Source organism: Podarcis bocagei (genome assembly GCF_964188305.1).
Source record: "Podarcis bocagei genome assembly, chromosome: 7".
In the NCBI taxonomy this organism is placed as follows: Eukaryota; Metazoa; Chordata; class Lepidosauria; order Squamata; family Lacertidae; genus Podarcis; species Podarcis bocagei.
Window position 1 is genome coordinate 12,121,916 of NC_138132.1, and position 13,279 is coordinate 12,135,194.

The following is a 13,279-nucleotide window of genomic DNA, read 5'->3' on the forward strand; positions in this document are numbered from 1 at the left end:
CACAGGTTAAGATCCCTTGGAAGAATGCAGGCAAGACTGCCAGATGTCACTAAGCATGTCCCCATCTTCAGCCAGAACTCACAGTGATGCCCATGAACCATCCCTGCCCATCAGCTTGCCCAGAAAGTGAGATGGAATCAAAAAAGAGACAGTGGGATTCCTCTAAGGGTCACACGAACAGTCGGTGAGCAGCAAGGACAGAGTCTACCCACAAGGCACTTAGTCAAGGCTTGCCCACCCATACATATTTTGGTTATTTTGGTTTCCTAGCTGTGTGCCCTAAAATCAAAGCATTAATTTCCCTCAGGAAATTTAGAAATCTGGGTGCTGAAGCTATCCCTGTCCTAAAAGCAAAATACCTCTGTCTGCTTATCTTGCTAATAGTTTAGACCCCAACTAGACATGATATTGGAGTGGCATTAATGCATCTCTCAGCACCTTTTTCCTTTCCAGGTAAGTAGCAGCTGTGGGAAAAGTCAGTTGGGGCTGCAGAACAGCGGGAAGGGAATTAACCCTCTGCATGCCAGGTGCTGATTTCACCAATGAAAACCTCATGCACACACCTACTGCTATTAGCTGCCGGGGGGGGGGAGGAAAGTACCTATATTATACCTCCTACATGGCTAATAGCTACTCTTGGGATAGGGGTAGGGGCAGGGGCAGGAATGCAATTTGAATCTGGGTAGAAGTGCAAGGAGAAAGGGTTAAAGGGCCATACTCCTGTAGTTCTACACTGAATCAAGACCCCCAAGTGGCTGCTCTTAGAAGAAGAAAATTATGTCAGGAAATCCAATCGCTGATCATCCAGTTAGGCTTTTGGGGTCAGGGTTAGCCTCAGAAAGTTGGAGCACGTGCCTCTGTATTTATTTCAATAGGATGGCCTCCTTCATTCACACTCCAGTGATATTTCCATACATAAAATGTCCGGTGTATCTACACTACAAATTTTGGTTTCGAAAAAGTCCCTTTGTTATGGCTACTCCCACAGAATCCTGGGAATTGTGATATGGTGATGGGGTTGGCAGTTCTTCCTTGGAATTTCCTAGTTCCCCTCACAGTACAGTTCCCAAGGGAGAAAGAAAGACCCTGGAACCAGCTTACGCTTAAATTGGTGCATACCTTGAAGAAAAGCCTACGTTGGCCATACGTGCTTTTCCTTCCGTATTCTACCCTGCATTAGTGATATTTACAGCGTAGATTCACACTGCATGCATACGTGGGTAACAAGAGTCTGACAACTAACTGTTTCGCCTAGGGAAAAGCCAACTTTTGGATGGCAATTTTTGAGCAGAGAAGTGGCAGGGGTGTGCTTAATCCCTTCCCTGCCTGTGGCTCCAAATCACACACACACCCTCAGCCCCTGCAGAGAGCATGCACGTTTTTGGCACCGGAGGTGCACAGGGCTGGCTTGGAGCGGAGCAATTTGGAGTGGAGAAGTAGCAGCCGAGAAAGGATTCGGCACACAAGGCACACTCAGCTGCTTCTCTGCTCGAAACCACCCCCTCCCCAGTGCTGCTTTTGCCCAAGAAAAGCAGCCATCTTTTGATAAAGGCCTGTGCATGTAACATGTAGTTCTGCCGCTGCATCTGTCACTAATACAATGAGAGAGTTCCAAACGTGGTTTTTAGTGACTTTTTCTCGTTGATTTTTCTTTACGGGTGGGGAGTCAATTGCCTCCCCCCCCCCCGCTCACACGCCCCAGAAACAAACTTTGCAGAACTACTGACCTTTCAGGCAGAAGTGGCAGCTGTAGTACATTCACTCCAGTCCAGTCCAGAACCTGAGGAGAGAACAGAGTGTCAGAAAAGGCCTGGGATGACAACACCACTCTCACGGGCACATGTCAAAGGAACAGCAATGTATGCACAAATACTGCACAACTTGCACACAAAGAAATGAGATTTCATTGAATGCTCAGTAGGGCCCACTGGAAGCAGACGTTTTTAAAAGCGTTATTAAAAAGTATCTTTACCTCAGTCGGGGACACACACTCACATTTATTTTGCCTCACTGTCATCTCCAGTCAAACAGACTTTGAAAGGTTTTCCAAAAACCTGCACAACCTGTTTGATCGGATATGCTAATAGCACAGGAAAAGCAAATCTCCATAACCAGAGAAAACAGTGGTTCTCTCCAGCAACCTTTAACCATCTGGGAACACATATATAATCTGTTTTTAAGCTAGGCAAAACATTAAAGGTGCCACCTTCTTTCCCCCGCAGAACAGAGCCTGCGTCTTACGAGACTGTGTGGTCTCTTTCTAGTCTGCCTCACCTTAGCTCTGTGTTATGGTTTGGGGATTTTCCTTGGTGTTTGTTTGTTTTTTTAACTCAGACCACTCTCCACAATGACTCAAGACAAAAATGGTTTGAACAGTGGTCTGTCCCAATCATGTATAAAGCAGGGGTGCAGCCATTTTCTAGAGCAAAGCGATATGTGGACGAGGGGAGCTGAATCCTTACCCGCCCCCAATCTGCCACATATCTCCTCATAGCATCTCGCCACAGACGCTTTTCTCTCTCCTGAGCTTACTTCCATGGTTGTTGCCCAGAAGTGGGGAGAAGTGACTTCAGGAAAGAGACTGTGAGAAGGGAAGATGCGTTCCTGAGGTAGAAGGTTTCTCAACAGCTTTGAAACGCACGCCCCCCCGACCTCATGCCTCAGAAAACCAACCCCCGCTCCCCCATTTCAAGGGTGACTAAATCAGGCCTAGATTTAAACACAGGCACTGTTCACATGGAGTTGAGCCTCAATAAAACTCAGGCCGCACTTTCACCCCACTAAGACACTACTGTAAACAGCAATGGCTTCCCCCAAAGAATTCTGGGAGTTGTCATTTGTGCTGAGAGCCGTTCCCCTCACAGAACTACAATTCCCAGATTTCCTCCTAAAGAGGGATTAAATGTTAAACCGCTCTGGGAATTGTAGCTCTGTGAGGGGAATAGGGTGTTTCCTAACAACCCTTGGCACCTGTGACAAGCTACAGTTCCCAGGATTTGGGAGGGGAGGGGAAGTCATGGCTGTTTAAATTGGTACCAAGGTGGTGTGCATTTGTGGCCTCCTTCTCTGACAGTTTCATTCCTGGATGCCTCACACTCTTCTCCCACAGAACCAATCCTGCACAATGGTGCTTAATGGTGGGGTCGGCCATGACAGGGCCTGTTACTAAAGCAATTTAACTTTGTAGGTATACCCCCCCTTTCTGGCAAGGGGGCCACATATCGAGAGATAGTATGCACCTTTCCCCAAACGCCTCAGAGTGGAGTTGCTTCCATCCTATGGAAATGCAAAGGGTGTAGGATCATAGTGTTGCAAAACAGCAAGGCAGAGAAAAGGCCCCGGCTAGCTCTATGCCAACCACAGCTGGGTCTTCCTGTTTTTTTATCTGCGAGTACCACAAACCTCTGGTGCCAGCACCATTGAGCACCTATGCCAACAGTAGCCTTTGTCAAACTATATGTGCACAAGGATAGAAAAACCCAGACTCTCCATACCTAAAATAGCAGACCTGCAGACGTCAGAAAGCAGGATACTCCTATAAAACTTTGATGGATCCTAAGATTCCCCAATGCCCTTCATTACACAGAACATAGAAAGGTAGGCGCACTCATAGTGAGCTACTGCAGCGGAGAGGCACACAAATTCTGCAATCCACAAACGGGCCTCTTCCAAAGTTGTGTTTATCCTCCCTTGTGGAGAAACAGGGGGAAGCTAAAGATCCACATTAATTTTTCGGAATCGGTACTTGAGAAGAATAAGCAGAAATGCAACGCTATGGATCTTTCTTCAAAAATACACACGGATGGTCAATTCAGATGAAACATTTTCCTCCGAGCATTTTTTAAAACAGGGCTCATAGTGAAGAATTCCTTTGTAGAGGAATAAACGCTGTTGTCAAAACAGGGACCACCAAAAAACGGCCTTGCATTTGCAAGAGCTCACTTGCAAACACCCAACCCATCTCATAAGGCCACACCCAAACTGTCCGACCACAACTGTCCTCTTAGGACCCCCCACACCTCTTCCAGAGTCCTGGCTCGTAGCTTGTGGCATTCCTGCTATGGCCCACTGAAGCCACTCCCCATTCCCAGTGCCGGAATCCAGGTGTCCTGGTTCTCCGTACCCTCCAGAATTGACATAAAACTCCCCCCTGCCCCTCACACCCCCCACCCCTGGCTACGCAGCGTACCCACAGTTGTTCCTGCTAATCAGCCGATGTCATCTGCGGAGTGAAGTCTTTGCTTAAAGAGATTTAGGGCAGGAATCAATAGGAAATTTAAAAATCAATGCGGTTAGTATGAGAAAATCAATGGCGTTTAATCGGCCTGCCGATCCCCAGTCACAACAATTAGAAGGCTGGGATGTTCTACATCCCGCTACACACCATTAGCGTCAATATTTGTGTAAGTGATGGCAGGGGGCAGTTGGGGAGGGGAAAGGGGGGGGAACCCCAGTCTGGCACGAAAGCACTTGAAAGCTAGAGGAAGCGTGTGCGGAAAAGGCGGGGGGGGGGATCCCGGCATCTTCTGCTCGCTGTTTCCCTTTGGGAAGGAGCTCCGCTTGTTGCGTTTCTTATTCCTGCTCGCTGAGTTCTTAGCATGAGCTTCCTCTCCGTGCCTTTCTGGGGTTGCAGATTTGGGGTTTGGGGGTTCTACGCCTACCTCCTGGTGTGTGGACTGGGAACATCCAGCATCACGACGGCTCGACTCTTTTCCTGCAGCCCTAGAAGGAGCTGCAGACGCCGTAGTTAGGTGGAGGAGATGAACTGGCCTTGCCAACAGCTGATCCGGAGGGTCGGCCACAAAGGCACTTTTTCAGCCCCCTTCCCCTGTGGCCGCTCGATGCATGGGCCTAGGAACAGCAGGGCTTAGGGTGTTGATTCCCATCTTCCACACCACTGTTCAAGGTGCAAGAACCATATCCTCTTTTGCATTTGCATCGCCCAAGATGGAAGGAAGGAGGTAAGGAGGGCCTTGGCAGATGTTGGAAAGGGTGTAAGCTGTAGCAAGCAGGGCATATGCAGCGCAGGTGGGAGAATGAAAGAGCAGAAACCCCACCATGGTTCAAATCCCTGCTCGGCCATGAAACTCACTGGGGGTGACCTGGAGCCAGTCACAGTCTCTCAGCCTAGCCTACCTCCCAGGGATGCTGTCTGGATAAAATGGGGTGGAAGAGTACCATGTATGCCACTGTGAGCTCCTTGGAGGAAAAGCGGGGTATAAATCTGATAAATAAGTAAAATGAATTTTCAGGGGCAGGGAGCCTCCACTGTCAACGACGCAGTTGTTGGCCGTATTATTTACTTCTGTGGGGGCACTGTTTAGAGTTTGGCCTCAGGCACCAAAACCTCTTGGGCCTTTGCTTAGGGAAGAGGTGAAGGAAACTCTGGGATGTCCTAGTCCTGGGATAGCTCAGTCAGTAGAGCATGAGATCTCAGGGTCATGGGTTTGAGCCCCACATGGGCAAAAGATTCCTACTGTGCCAGGGGTTGGACTAGTTGACCCTCAGGGTCCCTTCCAACTCTACGATTCTCTGATTCTATGTTAGGCACTCTGAGATGCCTGAGGCACTATGTTAGGCATTTCAATACTTTGCCTCAAACTGTGAAGTGGGGAGTCAGGTCCCTCTACTGTTGCCACTTGTGGGAGACATCTGTGGCCTAGCAGTTCAAGCAAGGGATCACAAATTGGGCATTTTTAATCCCAGCAAGTATAGCGACGACAAAACCTGGCACCTTTTATATATATATAGCTTCCCAGCCTGAGTTTGGCGCAGAGTGTGTGCGGCTGGGACAGGAAGGCAGGCCTGCAGCAAAGCGCTGACAGAGAGTTCGCTCCCGGGAGCCGGATCAATGTGTCAGCGCGGGGGTCGCTGGGAATCCCCCAAAAAATCAATGCGCTGGTGTTTCCGGGCTGTGGCCGCCTAGATTAGCCTGGTACAGAGCTGACAGGGGCACTAATCAGGCTGTCAATAACCCTGACCCTGGGCAATTAACCTATCGACAGGAACGGGGCAAGGGGAAATACATGGGCTGTGGGGTAAGAAGGTACAGGAAAAGACCCCTGTGCAGGGAAAGAGGGGGCAGGGGAAGTGAACATGTGAAAAAAGAGGCCACTTTCCCAACTCTTCGCCCTGTTGCCATATACTTGCTTAGTAATGAAGACCCCCACAAATGAGAGAGGGCCACAGCTATAATGTGCTTATTTCAATGGCACAAGTTGTTAATAATGCTTCCATACAAAACTTCCACAACTCTGGCACTGCTTCATCACAGCCATCGTGTACTTTCACCACATTTTCTTCTGGACCTGTTACTCTAAAACTTAGCGCAACTCATAAAATAGCACTTCACAGGAATACTTCTATCATAATATGCGAAGTGTGCTTCCTAATTTCCAGTGCTTTACCATGTCTGTCCAATTTTAAATCTGAATCTTATCTCTACCCTCCTGAGGTCTAGAAACTTGTTTGTTTGTTTCTGAACGAAACTTAGGATTCTGGAGCTTTAAGTATGCATCAATGTGCCGCACAGTAAGTCACTGAGGGGACAATCTGATGTTGCCCATTCTGGTTATATATCTGTATCAAGGCCAGAAAAATCTCTTTTTGCAGACAAAATGGGCCGGAGGAGCTTGACTGCATGAAATACAACTGGGGCGGGGTGGTAGGTGAAGGTTTCAGATTATGGCCTGTTTTTAAGCTACTTGCATCTTTATCCTTTATCAAAGATAGATAGATGATAGATAGATAGATAGATAGATAGATAGATAGATAGATAGATGATAGAGATAGATAGATAGATAGATAGATAGATAGATAGATAGATAGATAGATAGATAGATAGATGATAGATAGATAGTCAGACATATTGCCATGCACAACTGGATACCACAACACCTGGATTTAATAATAATAATAATAATAATAATAATAATAATAATAATAATAATAATAATAATAATAATAATTTATTTATACCCCGCCCATCTGGCTGAGTTTCCCCAGCCACTCTGGGCGGCTTTCAATCAAGTGTTAAAAACTATACAGCATTAACCAATTCTGCCTTTGGATAAAATCTGTAAAGAATTCCCAGCCGAGTGTTTGCCAGTCCATCTTCTCACACCTATCTATGCTTGCTGTTTGTAGCCCGTTGACAAAAAAGTACCCACTGCCATCCATTTTACAAAATCTTTATTGCTTGGTCACCCGCAGACAAAGCTTTAACTCGCCACAGGTAACCTTGCAAGTGCCTACTTGTAAGCCTGCTTTATCTCATCCTAAAATTCAGATAATCTGACTTCTGAGAGGCAATTAGCATGTACTCTGCATCCCATTCTGTGCAGCCGTGCTGGCCTCCGTGGTGTATTCCTTCGGAAGGGTAAACGCCACATGATGATTTGGTGCAAATATGCAGTAAGTCAAGCATCCCAAGTAACCGAGAACCCGCGTCAACCTGATGTGCCTTCGTCACTTAGAGTAATAGAATCGCAGAATTGTAGAGTTGGAAGGAACCTCCCGAAGGCTCACTTTCAGATGTGCCCAAATACTGGTCCCAAAAGACAGCTTGACCACATTCAAGTGCCTAGCTCAGTTGGTAGGGCATGAGACTCTTAATCTCAGGGCCGTGGGTTTGAGCCCCGTGTTAGGCAAAAGATTCCTGAACTGTAGGGGGTTGGACTAAATGATTGCCATGGTCCCTTTCAACTGCACAATTCTATGTTCAGTGCACAACTACTGTCTACAGATTACAGGGCTCTGGATGGGGAGAGTTGAGTGGGTGTTGCACAGCAAGCTGGAGAATGGAGATGGGTACTGGCTTTTGGGATATTGTCATCTGCAGACACCCCGGAGCCTGTTTTAATTAATTGTGTACATTGTGTGTGTCGTTCATGGTGCAGGACAGCATAGTCACACTCCAGTTTGAAGATATTAGCACATTTTATTTTTTAAAAAGTTTAACAGTGTGCTGTTGGCTTGTGCTGAAGCAGTGCATGTTCTGCTTTGGACTGGTTTGGATGCCCATATGGCTTGCAATGTAGAAGAGGGGTCATGTTTACCCTAGATCCCATTGTGTTGCCCTGCACGCCCCTCCTCCCCTCACCCCCACCTTGTGACCCCATAAATATGAATTCGAAACCATCCTGGTGAAGGTCACAAGGGCAACGAACGAATAATGGCTCGAGGACGTGACTGGTGATGGGGCTCTGGTGTTTCCACCGGCCGCAAAATATGCCAGGGCCGAAGAAGAGAGAGGAGGAAACTGGAACCAAAGCAGTGGCAAACAACCAAGGATGCCCAGACAGAAACAGCATCACAGCACGTAAAAGGAAAGATGTACTGTATTTTTTGCTCTATAAGACTCACTTTTTCCCTCCTAAAAAGTAAGGGGAAATGTGTGTGGGTCTTATGGGGCGAATGCAGGCTGCGCAGCTATCCCAGAAGCCAGAACAGCAAGAGGGATCACTGCTTTCACTGCACAGAGATCCCTCTTGTTGTTCTGGCTTCTGAGATTCAGAATATTTTTTTTCTTGTTTTCCTCCTTCAAAAACGAGGTGCGTCTTGTGGTCTGGTGCGTCTTATAGAGCGAAAAATACGGTACTTCTCCTGAGACATGCAGACACGCTGGAACTGATACAAAAGCAGAGGAATTCATCCATGTTGCAAAGCATACAATGGGAAGGTATAAAACCACTGGCCAAAGAGGGTGGGGGCTGCGTTCTAACCACTCCCAAATAGGGAATAATGTTTCTGCCCTGCTGGCTTTTTATATTTTTCTTAAGATGGATCTGGCAAATAGCTGCTTATTTTTGATAACTGAAAATGATTTGGGAGAGGCATCAGTTCCCGTCTTTTGCCTCGCTGATCAAACAGGTTTGGTAGGTTTTTGAAACAATACGAAAACCTGCCAAACCTGTTCGGCACTGGTGAAAATTCACATGACCACCAGCAGTAGCTCTTTTGAGGTGTCTCCAGCTATCTAGGAAATCACGCAAGAGACAATTGTCAGTCTCCAGATTTAGTGAACCAAGCAAGGGGAAGAATAAAGCAGAGCAAAACTTCATGCACTTCAGGGCTGAGTTGCATGATTTACATTTAAGAGTGCTTGAGATTTAAACGATGCTTGCTGGATAAGGCTGTGGAAACTGCCTTACTAGATCAGACAAAGGTCCATTAGATTCCAGATTCCATCCAGATTCCAGTGTTTGGCCATTGTTGGAAGCAAGATGCAGAGCTGGATGGGGTGTGCTCTGATGCAGCAGAGCTCTGTGTGCTTTCTTATGGTAGAGTCAGGTGCAGAGTACTTGGAAAGCCTTACGAGGTGCCACAAAACCTTTTCCCTTCGTTCATTAGGCACTGCAGGAATTCTTGGTGTGGGAAAAGCATAGCACTGAGCTTCATCACAGATGTAAATCCCCCATCCAGCAGGGCCCACCTTTTAAAACTGGATCTCCACACATCCAAAGAAACATTCACATGCACTCCCAAGTTGTTCTGTGGCAGGCTAAATGGCGCTCTTAGTGTCACGCATGCACACAATCATGTGGCTGTGTGCAGACTTTGTCCAAGCATGTCCGTAAGAATGGTTGAAGTATACGTAGGTTTCCTGTGAACTGTGACAGATTCTGTCAATTGTCTACAAATCTGCATTTACATATTCAGAGGTATCTTGCTTAGGAGCGCTCTCCGACGGTCTGGCCATGGAAGAGAGAACACAGCTCGTGCTAAGGCCATCAGGAAGCAAGACGAGAGGAGAAGAAACTGCCCCATCCTTGGACCCCATCATCCCCAAGCATCCTTAAGGTAAGAAAGGAGGTTAATCCATATACTTTCTTCCTACTCCCTTCTCTCTCTTCGCTTGCTGCCAAACTGCTGGACCTGAATAAACAGGGACGGGGCAACCGAAGAACGGCGCAGCCCACCATCCCCAGTCGGGAATTGCTGAACCTGTGAAAATCTGCTTCAGAAATCCGGTTAGTGGAATCCAGTTACATTCCAACTGCATCAGGAGACTGGAAGGGCTGGTCTGGGGGAGGGGGGAGCTGAGGCAAGAGGTTTCCATGTTCTGGGAAGGGTGGGGAGAAAGGAGGAGTAGTCAAAGCACAGATACAGGTATATAAATCTGGCGTTTCTGAACTCTTGTATGATCAAAAGTTGGGGGTATTTTGGTAAGCCAAATATTGGGGGTATTTTGGCAAGCCAGCTCAGCGGAAATAGTCCTGGAATATTAACCCCCCCCCCAATGGTTTTCTATCTGTCAAGTTTTTTACATACCTTTTCATTCTCACAGTCCTTGGGATTCCAAAAATCTGTGTTTGGGTATGTATTTATTAAGCCAACCAAAATGTCATAAAACACAATACAAGTTTTTTTTCCAGGTTTTCCAAGTTCTAATCAAGCTATACGGCAAACAAAGAAAAGAGGGCAGGGGGCAGTAACTTGGCTGACAATTAAGTTTTTCCACCAACACCCTGGATTTGTTTATCATTTAGCATGATGAAGAGTTCTAGATAACTCTAAACCTCACACACAATTTGCTCAAGTACAGACTCTTCTTCTGGGTCAACATGGCTAAATTTTTGGGATGCCTAGATTTTGCCCCTTTGGCAACCAATAATACGCTGGGATAATTTAGGTACAGAAATTAGACATTCGGCCACAGAACTGTTCACTCTCTTATGGCAAACGAGGACTTTGCATGGCTGTCTTTGCCTTCCATCAGCGACAGGGGTTGTGATCCTCTACATCAGAAGAGACGTGGTCCACTGGTTTGTCTCATTTGGGGGAGACTTGGGGAAAGAGTCTCTCTCTTTCTTAAGGGGGAAGGGGGGTGTTGTGAGTGGGTGGCTGGTTATTTTGCTGGCTCGTTTTAAACAAAAGCTGTCTGGATCAAAGAAGAAACTTGAAAAAGATTTTTTTAAAAAGAAGAAGTAGAAAGCTGGCCAAAGAAAAACGCAAGGATGTACGCAAATGAACAAGAAAGATGTACAACAGCGAACACAACAGGAAAGAAAAGACAGAAGGAAGAAGAATGGGAGAGAAAATGGGAAGAAAGAAACGCGTTTGCACCAGGTCCAATCTTGCAAGCATTGCTCTATTTCCTTTCTTACCAAACCCCTGAGGCTTTCAAAGCTATTTTTTTTTCCTGCATGGGAATCTTCTATCAGGGGCAGCAGGATGGGGGCTAATTATGAAATAAAACTAATTAATCACTGCAAACCACAAGGCTGGCCCAGCGGGGCACTAAAGAGATGGCTTTTCTTCCCCTCCTCGGGGCACAGAAATTATTTGCTGCCGATGAATTATTTAATGATGCGGTGTTCATTATGTATTATTGATCAGGAAGGATGGTTATTGTCGCCGAGATAGCCCAAGCTCTTACCTAGCCTCCGATTCACTGTCACGGATGAGGACCTGATCTTGTAAGCTCTTATTCCTCCCACTACATCTCCATTGTTTGGGGGAGACACACACACCCCTAAAATAAATCTGCGGTTAGCATCTGGTTTATCAGCCCACGCGGCAAACACTTCGGTCTTATTCTCACCCGATGGGGCTCAGGGTTGATCTTTACACAAAGCTGCTGCACCCATTCCAACTGCCTTTTTCATGGCCTTATCTTTACTTATTTTAAACATTTATATGCTGTTTTTCAGAGGCTCAAGACGGCTGACACCGAGACAAAACCTGGGATATAATTCCTTCTGGGGTGTGATGTTTTTTGGGTTGGCACTGTTACCAGCAGCTTCAAAGAAAACACAATATTTGAGTGCAAGCACACAGTTAATTTTATGCCATGCTTTTCCTGTCCCACAAACTCGCATGGGTTCTGCTATCTTTGAAAAGCTCCCCTCTTTCAAAAGCCTTCCCCTAAGGGGAACTCTCTTATACCAAGGGTGGGCTTGCCACCACCACTCCACATCAGTTTTCCTTCTTTATTATTGCTATTTAGTTACTGCATTTATATCCCATCCTTTTCTCCCGGGAGCTCAAATCAAGAGATTGGCTGATTTTGGCCAAGGTGCTGCTTTCAGGGGCCACAAATTGGCTGGGGAATGAAGCAAGTTGCTATTATTTTAAATCACTAGGTTTATTTCTGTTCAAGGCAAGAGGAGGAAAGGTTGCCTATTCCTACAGACCAGCGGTAGCCAACATGGTGCCCTCCAGAAGATATTGGATTCCAACTCCCATCGGCCCCGGCAGCTTGAAACCAACAGCATTTCAGGCAGTCCAGCAAAAACTGGCCAGTACGTCATCAGTGAACCATGCTTTGCCTTCTTCACTAACCCAGAGCATCACAGTCCCAGAGGGCATAAGCAGCATGTAAAAGATGTCCTTCATTTCAGACACCACCAGGGCGCAAGAGCATCCCATTATTAAATATTTGGCAGCACTGCTCAACAGTGTAGTATACCCATGGAAATAAAATGCAGGAGCAATAATACTGGGCATTACTGCAATACACGTGAAAGGGGTGTGTGCACTTGTTCATTTCACCAGTGTGCCTTTCGATTCTCACGCACACCCCACAACGGCCAGGATTTCCCAGCAATTTTGACATGCTGAAAACCAAAAGGCTGGGGAGAATTTGAGATCCCCCCACGTCTTGAACTCCATGTCTTTGTCAGGTTGCCAACTTTCCCACTGGCTTTTCTTCTTGCCATTAAAACAGCAGCCTCACACAGAGAAATTAAGCAAGACAGATTCATGACAGAGAAAAGATAGTAGTTCTTTTCACAGGGCATAATTAACTTACGGAATTGACTACCACAAGATATGGTGATCACCACTAATTCAACCGGCTTTTAAAAGGGGATCAGACAAATTCATGGAGGGCAGGTCTATCAGTGGCCATTAGTTTCGATTGCTAAGTGCAAACTTGATGTTTTCAGGCAGAATACTTCTGAACTGCCAGGTGCTGAGGACAAATAGATGACAGGGCGCTGTTGCCTTCCTGCCTTGCTTCTGAGCTTCCCAGATGCATCCGATGGGGAACAGAATGCTGGACTGCATGGAACTTATCTGGAAGAGCTGCTCTCATGTTCAGTGGCGCCATCGGGAAAGGATTTTGGGGTGGAAGTTGAGGGATTCCAGCCACAGAATGAGCAAGAGGCTCGCCCAAACACAGCAAGGCAGCTGACGTACCACATTTTTGAATGAAGGGTAGAAGTTTCCGGCCAGACAAAAGGAAGTCATTTTTGTTCTTCTTCACACAGCACTATACTGAAAACTACAAAATCCGCAAGATGCAGAAATGACTGCCAACCTGCACAATTTTTTT

The 13,279-nt window shown here is 46.5% G+C and overlaps 1 protein-coding gene across 7 annotated transcripts in view; it reads right to left on the reverse strand.

Annotated features, from left to right (window-relative positions):
* The window catches only part of POU2F2 (POU class 2 homeobox 2), a 104,855-nt gene that overhangs the window by 75,049 nt on the left and 16,527 nt on the right, over nucleotides 1–13,279 (reverse strand). The window contains exons 1-2 of one of the 7 annotated variants that reach the window (XM_081200311.1): nucleotides 4,020–4,055; nucleotides 1,728–1,780 (exon numbers count right to left, since the gene is read on the reverse strand). In XM_081200311.1, the coding sequence (XP_081056437.1) occupies nucleotides 1,728–1,758 (31 nt within the window). In that variant the 5' untranslated portion in view covers nucleotides 1,759–1,780; nucleotides 4,020–4,055. Of the gene's footprint in view, nucleotides 1–1,727; nucleotides 1,781–1,972; nucleotides 1,989–2,462; nucleotides 2,620–3,036; nucleotides 3,099–4,019; nucleotides 4,056–13,279 lie in introns of those variants that run through there. The other 6 variants (XM_081200307.1, XM_081200310.1, XM_081200309.1 and 3 more) reach the window with 6 other exon arrangements.